This window comes from Thermobia domestica, chromosome 3, assembly GCF_964235325.1.
Source record: "Thermobia domestica chromosome 3, izTheDome1.hap1.1, whole genome shotgun sequence".
NCBI lineage: Eukaryota > Metazoa > Arthropoda > Insecta > Zygentoma > Lepismatidae > Thermobia > Thermobia domestica.
The window spans coordinates 257,371,187-257,384,477 of NC_137456.1; the positions used below are offsets into that span (position 1 = coordinate 257,371,187).

The 13,291-nt window shown below is 37.3% G+C and overlaps 1 protein-coding gene across 1 annotated transcript in view; it reads right to left on the reverse strand.

Annotated features, from left to right (window-relative positions):
- LOC145682202 (uncharacterized) overlaps nucleotides 1-13,291 on the reverse strand; it is a 93,379-nt gene that overhangs the window by 69,685 nt on the left and 10,403 nt on the right. The window contains exon 4 of the mRNA XM_081753786.1: nucleotides 12,308-12,356. Within this exon, the coding sequence (XP_081609912.1) occupies nucleotides 12,308-12,356 (49 nt within the window). The remainder of the gene's footprint in view (nucleotides 1-12,307; nucleotides 12,357-13,291) is intronic.

Sequence of the window (13,291 nt, forward strand, 5' to 3'; positions counted from 1 at the left end):
AATAATTGATTATCTAGTTTGTATAAAACTATTTTCCGTAGTCTAAATCTAGTTTGTATAAAACTATTGCGATAAAGTGAACTTCATAAATTCTCTGAATGAGCAGTTGGTAGTCTATAGTAATTTAGCATAGTTATAATTATTGTGTTTTCGTTCGCATGAACGCAATAGGGTTACGTAACTTCTGGATTATTCGCTTGCCCAACTATTCTGAGGCTTTAATATGTTGCAGCATATCACGAGCTACGGATAATATATAATGTAACATTTGTTGTAAATCACATATTATGATACGAGACTATTTTACATAGTATATCTTATCCAATATAAATAAAATAAAGAGTTTGTTTGTGTGTTTTTCTGTCTGTCTGTGCGACCTGGGGACCAGACGAGTGGACCGAGAGTTCCCAAAATTTGGTCACGGGTACCTTAGTCCAGGCCCCAGATCAAGACGAAGCGTTTTTTTAAATTTCGAACCAGGGGGGTCTCGGGGGGGGACTTTTACTGGGACCGACCTTGGGACCAGACAAGTTGACCGAGAGTTACCAAATTTTGGTCATGGATACCTTGGTCCAGGTCCCAGTCTAAGGCGAAGCGTTTTTGTCAAAATTGGAACGAGGGGGTCTCAGGGGGGCGTTTAGCGAGACATGTAGTAAAAGTAATCCAAATTGATCGACATCAGTGTCAAATCCATAGTTTTCACGGTCGCTGAGATCAATGGTGACACTTCCATCAGCGATGACTTGCAAATTCAGCTACTACTGTATGTGGGCCGGGTGTCAGCGGGTGAGGAATACCGAGATATGTATAAATAGCCCATATTGATTGATACTAGTGTCAAATCCATAGTTTTCGCGGTCACTGAAACGAATGGTGATACTTCCACAGGTGTTGACTTCCAAATACAGCCCCCATGCGAAGAATGGGTATATTAGGCTAGTATTACAATAAATGGTCTGCTTGGATGCCAAGAACTAGTACAGATAAGTACCATTCACTTCTATGATATAGGTATTTTTTAAAAGGATTTTTGTAAACACTAAGTTATAAAACAATGAACTACATACAGTAGTTATGGTTTTGGTACCCAACATAAAAAAAATATGGATTGTTCATGAGATATTGAACTTCAACTTTCACTAATGGAAAATTTCAATTTTGGAGTTAGGCCACTTGGCATCAAAGCAGTTCACTGTAAGATAAATACATTCCACACATTAGTAACATAGTTGTTCAGGGTCCTTCGATTTCCATCCTCTCAAATGAAAGCTGAACGATTGCTTGATACATGCTGACTACATAGGAGAAATAGTGTATTAAGTTTTCGAGCTTTGGTGCGTATCCGTATTTACACTCTGATATAACTTTAAGTTCACACTCAAATCGAGTTAATTGTTTAATGCATTTCGAAAGCTTTTGTTTTTATGCAGCTCATTAAGGAAAATCTATTTCATAATCGTAACATTTATGTACTAAGAAACTATGAACGTAAAGTGGATTCGACCTAGCCCCGTGTCCGCTGTGACTCAGTGGCACAGCTCTCACCCTTGATGCGTGAGGACTCTGATTCTGTGTGTGTGTGTGAACTCCGCGGCTAGTGTACGTGTCTTTGCCGTGGAAGACTCGGGTTCAATTCCCGGCGCGAGTTCATGTAGTTCGGATTCCACGTTAATCAGTAGGTCTACATTTCATATATCCTCGCTGCTGAAAGAGACGGTAAAGTCAAAATCAACTCAACAATATATATGTGTGTGTGCTTATGTGAATTTTTTCGTAGCTGTATGGTTAACACATACGCCTTGATCGCGGGAGACTCTGGTTCGATTTACGGTGGAAGCTCATGAAGTTGTTACCGGTATCCCACTTTAAACTGTAGATCCATGCCTCATATAACCATAGATATAATATATATGCCTTTGATACACTTATTTTCCGACTTGGAAGTCATCGAAAATTTCCGGACACAGAGTCCCGTAGACCGAAAATGAGAAACATGGGTACAGAGTAAAACAGCCATAGAAACTTAAGCTTTTTAGGCTAACTTAATCCTTACATATAATGCAACTAGCTTGGCCAAGTTATAATGGAGGAAATGCTATCATTGCAACACTCTGAGAATAGAAAATGTTCGTCAGGTATTACTACCCCCCTCTCCTGCAGAATGAAACCCCTGACTAAAACTCAATATATATATATATATATATATATATATATATATATATATATATATATATATATATATATATATATATATATATATATATATATATATATATATATATATATATATATATATATATATATATATATATATATATATATATAACTATTTTGTGTAATGTAACAAACAGTGGCGGATAGTATTCATGTTTCCTTGCAGAGGTCCTTACGAGGGTTCGCTTCCATCTTCCTCTCCCCAAGAACTAAAATAAATTAAAAAATTGCTATTACTTGTTAATCTTGTACAAAGGACGCAATTAAAGTCCCAGTGTAACACCCCTTCACATTTAGATTTTTCTCCTGGAAGAAAACCAGTTATTATTGTTTCTTGATTTCTCAGTCTCACCTACATAAACATACGAATAGAATTACAAGATAGGACATGTTTAGATTGCTTGCACGTGACATCTAACTATATTTCTCATCAAATGTGTTACAGATGAAACTTTCCGTTTGTACTGCCTCTATTTTCTGGTACATATGTTTCATTTATGTTATGTTGCTAAAATTCGTTAGGAAACAAGTACAGACTGCGCCTGTGTGCCTGACAAAACGTAAATTACTGGATCATTATTTCTTTACTTTCTTCTAGAAAAAAAAGTAACCCATCTCATGTCGGCTAACAAAAGGAGGTAGCGGACCAAAGATAGCCATTGTTTACCTAAGGTCGTTACACAGCAGGGGTTTCATTCAGTCAGAGGGAAAAGAAAAAAAATAATTTAAGGTTTCTACATTTGTTTTGAACAGCAATATACTTCTTCCTTTTAATTTAAGAACCATTTCCTTCTCATTTGTCTGCATCAGAAAAAATGCAAAAAAAATCACTAGAATGTGCATATTTCCCCAAAGTAGGTACTAGATCACTAGTTCAATAGTAAAATCACTAAATCTAGTACGAAATCATAAATGTGGCATCCCTGGGTTGGAGCGAAAGTAATGGTTGGAGTAAAAACTAGTCCGTATTTCTACTGCGTTCTGTTGTTGAATTCACAGAAATGTTCAAAAATAAATTCAAGAAGTAAAACACGATCCTACAAAAGACTGTTTACTTGCTCACTGGTTTTCGTATTGTGAACTGAAACTCAATTGCGCAGTCATGTTGAATACTTCTGTCCCTTTCTACTTTACAACTTGAGGTGGGATTAGGGTCAGGATAGATCTAGTGATATACCGCTAAAGGAAGTGCTTCAGTACAGAGTCGGAATCGGTTTGTATTGTTTATACTACTTACAACGTTACCCCCACATAAAATATAAATTCACCCTTTCTCCCTTCCCTTTTTCGAATACAATGAACCGACTCTTTTGCTGAAGAAAGATGCTAAAAGAAAATTGAAACATCTGTGTCTAAACTTTCTTTGAAGCGCAGTCTTTTGTATTTGTAAGGTTTTGCGAGTGTTTTCGAGATAGCCAAATCTTTTACCAAGGACTCCTGCTGCGAACTCACCGTGAGTAAACACCCGAACTCGCTGTGCTCAATTCCTCTCGCACACGTGAAATGGGTTTGTTGTTTCCATAACAAATATTAAGTTACCTTGTGCTTTTACATTTCTGCACGCACACAGGTACCATTGTTGTTTTAATGATCAGAAGAAATATCAAAACCATCCGATATATATGATACGAAACAGCTAACAGAGGGAGGCAAAGATAAAAGTAGGCCTATACCAAGTTTTCCGCGTGGTACCATTACGGAGAATAAATATTTGATAAAGTCACGTAGATGCGCTTAAACCTATTCCATCTGTCCTTATAACTTTTCTGGTCTCATCAATTTCTCAGGAGAATACGTACAACATATGTCCAAATTCCATATATACTCTTTCTAAATTAATGAGTAAACTCATTAAGAACACCAACTGATATCAATAAACAGGAAAGAAAACAATACTTTATACTTCTATCATTTTGTACACATCTCTATGAATCACAGCTTGTTTCTTTTCGAAATAGCTCCTTCGTGTCAGAGCTGTGGTTAGTTTTGTTTCGTGTTAGGATGAAAGAGAGAAATGCAACATTTGCTTCGCGGTAAAGTTATATATATTATTAAGATGAGCGGTGATAAGCGAGGTTTAACAAAGAGTGCCTTTCGGATGCACAATTTAACGGGTAGTTGCAGTCCGTGTTGAGAATCGAACCAAAGCTATGTAAGACAAGTTATGACAAATCCAAAAGGTGTGTTGTATCGGTGCAGTACCAGTTTTTCACGTTTTTCAAAATGTTCCAAAACCCAAAGAATAATCTTTAATTTCTGATATTTTAGTCGTCACAAATTACAATTTTATAATGTAGTCAATGTTTATAATTACTGGGCAGTTGGGCGTTTAAACTAATGACATCATAATAAAGTCAAAACCATAATTTTGAGTTGAATTGTTTCTGAGTTTAACGTCCCGTTCAGCAGCGAGGCTATGTGAGATGTGGACCTACTGATTAACGTGGAATCCGAACCACATGAACTCCCACCGGGAATCAAGCCCAGGTTTCCCACGCCAAAGGCAAGTATGCTAACCGTTAGCCACGAAGGAGCTCCACCATAATTTTAGTGGGCGTTAAGAAATATCTCGCCAGTGCTTTTACAATAAATAAAATTTTATAAGTATTAAAGAATAGTGGTAAGAGATTTTATAATAGCTCTTTTATTTATGAGATATGAGTATTTTGAAAAAAACAACTAAAGAATAGGTTGGCGGAACCACAAAAGTCTTTCTTATAAATACATACGCACCTTACTCACCTTTTATAATTGCCATGCTTACGTTATCCATAAAAACAGAAATTCTCTTTTAGTGATACTTTACACAAGATCATGAAGTGGGTTCAAATTTAATTAAAGACAAAATACAATACAATAATCCACAAATATTGCCTCAAGTGAGTTTAAAGATTTCTAAACACTAGTGCGAAACCGGGCTCTGCCGTTGCGATCGATTTACAGGTCTTGAGACTAAAGTAAGAACGGACTTACGCACACAGTAAGTAAAAACAATTAATATGCCTGTAACTTTCCCCCAAATGGGTGTATCTTAAAAATAACCTCACCATTATTTTTCTAATTAAATTCTAGCCCGAAATTATGTATCATATTACCCTATTCCCATTTTGAAAACTTGACCTTAATTCAAAATGGTGGATTTCAAGATGGCTGCCATCAAGGTCATATCTACCATACGACTTCCCCCCAGGACTTATATGTATCCACATGGTTTTTCTTCACTTTTCTTCATTAACGCTCCGTTTACAAAGGGTAGTAAGGGACTTCTGTAGTAATCTCTAAAAAACACATCACAACTCTTAAAAGTTATTTAAAAAAAATAGAAAACATGTACCATGGCAAAAATTTGTCATCACAAGTAATGATGCATACATGCCTTCTATCAGCAAAAAAACTTTCATTGAAATTGGAGCCGGACATTTGAGTGATGTCCCTTGTGGGATGTGATTGAACGTGACGTCAGAGCACATCGCCCCCCCCCCCGCATCGGAATTTACGGGAATTAGGTGACCTGAGTGAGCACATGTGGTGCCAGCTCTCTCCAGCGACCTATCAAGTATCATTGCGTGTACGCCAAGACGTGTCGCCGTTTTTATCCATGCCAAAAGTCGACATACTGACAATTAGGTAGGTAGTCATGATGGTCTGGCTGATGTGTGCGTATATTTTAACTCGTACATTTTGTCTCGACTCGAATTCGAGTCGAGTCGAGACAGAGACTGTCGAGTCGAGACACGAGTCGAGACAGAAACATATTTTCGAGTCGTGACACGAGTCGAGACAACATTTTCTCGAGACGAGTCGAGACAGGCTTAAATCTCGACTCGACTCGACTCGAATGCATCCCTAATTTTTGGCCACGAGCTTTGACGTTAAGAATGGCCTGAAACAAGAAGATGCGTTGTCGCCATTATTATTCAACTTTGTCCTGGAATACGCTATAAGGAAAATCAAAGATAGCAACCAGGGCTTAGAGCTGGACGGTGTTCACCAGGTTATGCGTACGCTGATTATGTAAATTTAGTAGGGGATGATAGGAGAAAAATAGAAAGAAATGCAGAGGTCTTATTAGACGCGCTTGCATGGACATGGGTTTAGAAGTAAATGCAGAGAAAACTAAATACATGGAAGTGCGTCGGGACCGTAATACGGCAAATTATGTATGTGTTAAAATATTAAATAATACTTTTGATAAAGTGGATACTTTCAAATATCTAGGATCAATATTAACAGACGAAAATCATATTCACGAAGAAATTAAATGTCAACTAAAAACAGGGAATTCGTGTTATTATTCAGTTCAAAACCTCTTGTCGTCGCAAATTCTGTCGAGGGATTTGAAGCTTAAAATGTATAAAACGATAATCATACCTGTTGTTCTGTATGGTTTCGAAACATGGTCGCTTACTGAGTGCAGAGCATAGACTGAAAGTATTTGAGAACAAGATTCCGAGAGAAATATTCGGACCAAGAGGAACGGGAATGGGGAATGGTGGGAACTTCATAACGACGAACTACGTAAATTATACGGCTTACCAAACATTGTTAAGATCATCAACTCTAGGAGGCTTAGGTGGGCAGGACATGTAGCCAGGATGGAAGAAAGTAGGAACGCTTTCAAAGTGTTAGCGGTAAGACCAATCGGAAAACGACTATTAAGAAGACCTAGGCGCAGATGGAAAGACAATATTAAGATGGATCTCGCAGAGATAGGAATACAAAGTAGAAACTGGATCCAGTTGGCTAAGAATAGAAGTCAGTGGAGAGCTTTTGTGAACGCGGCATTGAACCTCCGGGTTCCATAGGCTATAGAGTTAGTTAGCTTACGAAGCATGAGTAGATGCCTAGGCTGATACTACAAATAGATTAAATGCGCATTTACTGAAAAGATGGGTTCTACTGACATTGGATAGTCTATATACTCTTCGTGTGCTAGGGCCTAGGGGAGAGGAGGAGATAATATTTCATATCAGGTTACGTCACGCACAGTCGCACGCCTTCATTTTCATTAAAAATGGAAAAACCAAGAGAAACAAATTTCATCTCACTTTCCTTTGTGGCAGTCGGACACAAATCATCACACTTATCTGCAAAAAGCACTTTTCAAATCGGATTATTGGGAGAGCCTCCAGTTTCAATGTTGGGGGGGACATGTCTCCCCATTTCCCCGGAATTTGTGCCCGTACCTACAGCTGAGACAAATTTCCAGCATGAGGAGAGGGGCATATCCTCCTGTGACATTTATTGCAATTTGTGCCCAAATAGCGGAAGTGGAATTAATACATATTGATGAGACTACTAAACTCACTACAGCACGAAGTTCAGTTTGAAATACTACAGAATACGATTCTTTTTTTAAAAAAATGGAAAAGCCAAGAGAAATCAATTTCATCTTACATTCCTTTGGGGCAGTCGGACACAAATCATGACACTTATCCGAAAAAGCACTTTTTAAATCAGATTATTGGGGGGACAGTCCCCCCCAGGTCCAAGATTGGGGGGACATGTCCCCCTCGTCCCCCCCGGGATTTGCGCCAATGCATACCATGACTCTATGAACCTAATACCCGTCACATTCATGGATTGTTGTAGATGTTATTGTCTTTCCTGTTCCGTCTGCACTATGTGATGTGCAGAATCACTTATCACACAGAAGCATGATTCATTGGAGAATATCACAATGGATCATTTGCTCAGTTCGCAACATCAATGTAATCTGGTACGATGGTGGGCAGAGCGTAATGGAATTCATTTCACTGACTTTTGTGCATATAACCAAAAACTATTAAGTTGTCGTAAAATGATCCCGTGGAATATATGAACCAGAAGCACAGGCAAACAAGTGAACAATTTAGGTTGGAGTGTCGGATGGGTATAGTTTTATTCATTTTCTTACATAATCCATCAAATACTTAATTCTGTAGATGCTAAGGGGTTTACTACGATAAAGAAATTTATGTTTCTATAAACGCCATTTTGTTGGCTAAGATAAAAGTATCTATATTTGGGTGGCCAAAATTTAAATAATCTCTTACCATTATTGAACGCCTATTGACAAATTGCTCATTTGTTCGATGAGACATCCTTGTTTTCAAATTTTAAACTAAAACTCTAATTTAAAACTCAACTTTTTGTCATGTTTACTTTAGGTTTTTACTTTTTCGGCTTAAGAAACATTGATGAAGGTGTCTTATTGCTAGTTCTAGGACCGAAACGAACTTCTGAACATACATATACCAGGCACGTAGTCAAGGGGTGGATCCGGGGGTCCGGATCCCACCCTTCGGAACCAGAATATTAAGGATGGATGAAACAAAAAGGAACGAGAAAAAGAACAATCAAGGGTTAAAAATATAAAGTTACAGCAAGTATTAGGTTATTCTTTCTTACGAGTAACTGTGTTGAGGAAACGGGTGGGGGACATCAAGTTGAAAATGGATATTATTGTAACGGAGGATTCCGAATTCTATCTAGCTATATGCTAATCCTATGGACTACAAATAACGATCGATAAACCAGTTCGATCAGGTAAGACTCTCAGATCGAACTTAGGAAATACCCACAACCACCAATAGTATGAGCCTGAAAACAGATTCCAGTTACACTTGTTAAAGAAATTTTCAACCTCTAATCCATTTTATAGGTTGTCTTTACTGCCGAAAGGGATATCGTTGCTATCCTTAGCGGCATTAAACGAAGACAAGAAAAGAAGAAGACAAGATGAACTGAGTTCGAATGACCTCTAAAGACTATACTTTCAATATTTTTATCATATTCTTTTACTCGAGATTTCTTCATAGTTTATTAAAATACTTACTAACTTATTCTCATTTTATTGTCCTAACAAACCAATATGGGTATGTTTGCCAGTAAAATAGTTTAGATTGATCGAGTCCTTGATGTATAACGTCACCCCCTTCCCATTACGAAATCCTGGCTAAACAAACCAATATATATAGCCAGTAAAATAGCTTAGAATGATCGAACCCCTGATGTAATAACCACAGTATTTCGTTACAGACCCCGCCTATTACGAAATCCTGGCTACGTGCCTGCGTATACTTTTTTTTACTCCATATCTACGCTTATACAGCCATCGTCTGATTATTTAACTTACTTCAAAGTACATGCGAAAAGGTACTTATTCTTAAGCTTGAAGTTTAAAGGACTATAGACATCAATGTTATTTATAGAGTTTCAAGAAAATATTTGATCTCTATCCCCTCATTACAACTGGAAGTGGTAGATTGAAACACTTGTTGTTTATGCATTGAATCTCCAGAGAGAAAAGAATATAGCCTTTCCACCATTTGTACTTCATATATTGCATACTGTTAAAACCTGAAGAAATATGTTCTTAAACTTAAGTTGAAACAAAATTGTTTATATGGCTATAGTTTACTTTTGACTAATCGACTTTGTGTGATGTAAATCAAGACGGCAATGCTGTTAACTTTCTCTGTCTTATATTAGGTACCATTCCGGCCTTTGACTGGTATAAATGAGAAAAACCTAGGAAAAACCTCAGGCAAAATGGTAGTCCTGAAAAGGCCTTTACACTTTTCCGACCGATTGTGCCCACCGTGAAGCGAACCTAAACCACTAGAGCCAAAGGCAAGCTCGTTATTAACTAAGCTACATGGGTTCATGAAGTAGATTATTTGGTTGAATCGAGTATAGTGTCTCTTTTCAGCACCGAATCTACACAGCCAAATAAAACGTGGACCCACAGTTTTAAGATGGAATTCGAACTACCGTGTTGCGTTCGAATTTCAAGGTTCTTCCAAAAGGAGTCGAACACGAGACTCCATGTGCCAAAGGCATACGTGGTATCTATTAGACCAGCAGGGAGAACTTAAACTAAGTGATCCAAGGTGGCTCGTAGCAACTTCACTGTTGGTAGCTTTCTACGCTGAAGTTCTCATATCTTAATTAAAGAAGTGTCAATTGTTTCTCAATGTTAGAAGGGTGGCTTCACACCCATTTCCTTCTAATAATCCCCGGAATGCATGAGACCTCCCCAATTTTGGTAACTGAAGTTGATCTTACCTTGACCCAAGCTTTCAGGAAATATATACATTATCCCCACTTTGTGGATTCAGGTTCAAGAACATCCCAGGTAAGAATGGTTAATGAGATATAGCCAATAAATTATGATTAACTCTCAATCTTTACTTTTGTTTATCTACAGGGGATCCCGAAAGAAACCGAACTTATTTACTCACACTTTAAGCACAAGCCTTCAATTTTCTTCAAAGTAGCCCCCACTTGCACTAATACACTTGTCTAATCTTTTACTCCATTTTTCAAAACATTGCTTAAATTCATCTTTTGAGATGCTTGACAGCGCCTTTATCGGTTTTTTCTTCACATCAGCAACATCAGCAAAACTCTTTTCTTTCATGTCTCTTTTTCGTACTAAGTTTCGTCACCTGTGATAATTTTTGAAAAAAGTTTGGATCATTTCGAGACCTTTTTTTGACAAAGCACAGTATGTTTCCACGTGATCTTGTTTCTGTTCACCAGTCAGTAGTCCTGGCACGAATTTGGCAGCCACTCTTTTCATTCCCAAACCTTTTGTCAAAATTCGTTGTACTGGACTCCACATCACTTCCAACAGCTCCACATCTTTGTTGATCAATGCACGATTTTTTTTTAACATTTTCATGTGTTTGGGCCGTGGAAGGATGACTAGAACGATGTTTGTCATCAATTAACATTTCGCCATTTTTGAAACGGTCTAACTACCCAAACACTTGAGATTTCCTCATAGCATCATCCTAACATTTTAAGAGTTTTTGTTCCACTTTTTCCGAGCAAAAAGTAGAATTTCACCGTCGCATGCTGTTCGCGAAAATCAGTTATTGCGAAAACGACAATCACACAAAACAGTTATCACTATTAACTTTGCCGAAACTAGTCCTGACCTTCTTCGCCGAAACGATAAATTCGCAAGCATAGTTTTTTTTTTTTTTTGAAAATTGAACAAAAGTAATGTTTATGGCTTTAAAAAAGTAAATCGTTTGTTGTCAATGTACTTCTGCTGATAGTTTCTTTTTATTCTGTTGCAATATATTATTTATTTATGTATTGTACATGAAAGATCGATAAAATATTAAAATTGTAAAGAAAATTGTAAAAACTGTAAGAAAATTTAAACATTGTAAAAGTTGTAATTTTTTTTAAAAATGTATTTTCAAAAACTTAGATGTACTAGATGTACTGGAAAACACATGCAAAATGAAGGTAAATAAGAAAACCAAAGTGATAAAGTGCACAGGAGCAGGACAGGAAGAGGCAACGTATGGCTAGATGGAGAGAAAATCGAAGTCGTTAAGACGTTCCCCTATTTAGGAAGTCTAATATCCTCACACGGAAGTATGAAAAAGACGTAAATTCCAGAATAGCGCACGTTAAACAAGTATTTAATAGGAAAAGAGGACTACTAATATCAGGAAATGTGTTGTTGGACATTCGTAAACGATTTATTAAGACCCTGGTATGGAGTGTGCCGCTGTACGGATCAGAGATGTGGACATTGAGAGAAGCTGAAATACCCAAGTCGGAAGCATTTGAAATGTGTTGGCGCAGAATGTTGCGCATATCATCGACCGAAAGCAAAAGGAATGAAGACATACTAAAGGAAGCTAATGAAGGACAACAGATCATGAAGATAATAGGAAAAAGAAGAAACAGCATGCTTGGCCATCTTATTCGGCACTCTGATTGGATCACCGTGCTGATAAGAGGAAAAGGCAGAAGGAAAACCAGGAAGAGGAAGACCACGGACAGAATATCTAGATGCAGTTACGAAGAAGACACCTTATCGAAGTATAAAACAACTCTCCCAAGGGAGAGAAAAGTTTTAAAATTTCCATGTTGTCCACCAACCTATGGTTGAGGTGAACAAGAAAAAGGAGATGTACTAGCAGATTACATTTATTGTTTGATTTCTCCAAAACAGTGGTACATATTCTCCTAATAGTGACACACATATTCATAAGAGTAACGCGCATACTGTTGACAGTGACGAATACACTGCCTGTAAAGTAATGGTATAAATAGTAAAAAAAATAAAGAAAAAATCACTTACATCTTATTTCATCCAGTAATTCGGGTGGTGGTGGTTCCCTGTCAGCGCGCTGCAAAGAAAAGATATTTTACTCATATGTTTCTATAAATGAATCTGTTGTAGTAGGTTTAGAAAATTATGACTTTATACGAAAATATAGAAAACTCTTGAATTGGCTCCAACTAAATTAGCTTTAAATATAATCAAGTAGGCTATATTGTAAAATTTCCGATATCATGTTCTTTAGTAATATTTTCTTCATTTGAGCCGAATTTATACTAACCGGGAAAGGGTCCGAATGGGGCACTCGAGCTGCCGAACAACATGTATCAGACATGAAAGAGGGTGTGAAACTATGTACATATGCAAATTTATAGCGGCTGAGGACAACATGGAAAAGCAGAAGAGCCGGAAGAAATATGGCCAACCAAAGAGTCCAGCAACACAGAAAGCTAAGGAATCACTCGTTCTACGCGTGAATGACTACAGAAATTAAGGTCAAGTGTTTAGTAGTAGATGCATGATAAGATCTGCTATATCTGTAATTAACATTACGGCCGCTATATTGAGTGGCCATTTTGAATTCGGATTCACAATGTAAAAGAGAAAGTAGGTCATGTGGTATATGAAATAGCACTGAAATTTTACCAGGAATTCATTGGCATTAACCATTTTGTGGTAACTTTATTGTGAGTTGAGAAGTAACATGCAAGAAAGTCGTGAGGAGATATTTGTACAAACTGCGGAATAATCTGTCGGAATAATGTTGGCACATGATGCACATCTAGAAACTGATTACAAAGAGCATTTGCACGTGCAAGGAGATGATAATATTACAGCGTAAAGATGGGTAGTTGTTGTCACGTTAAATCACCGATACAAAGGAGGGATGGGGATTACAGGTACAATTACGATGTGGTTCTTAAAGAAAATAACATATATCATCACAAAAGCAAGTATACTGATAAAGGTACATACATACCAATAACTATGAAGGACAGTTGA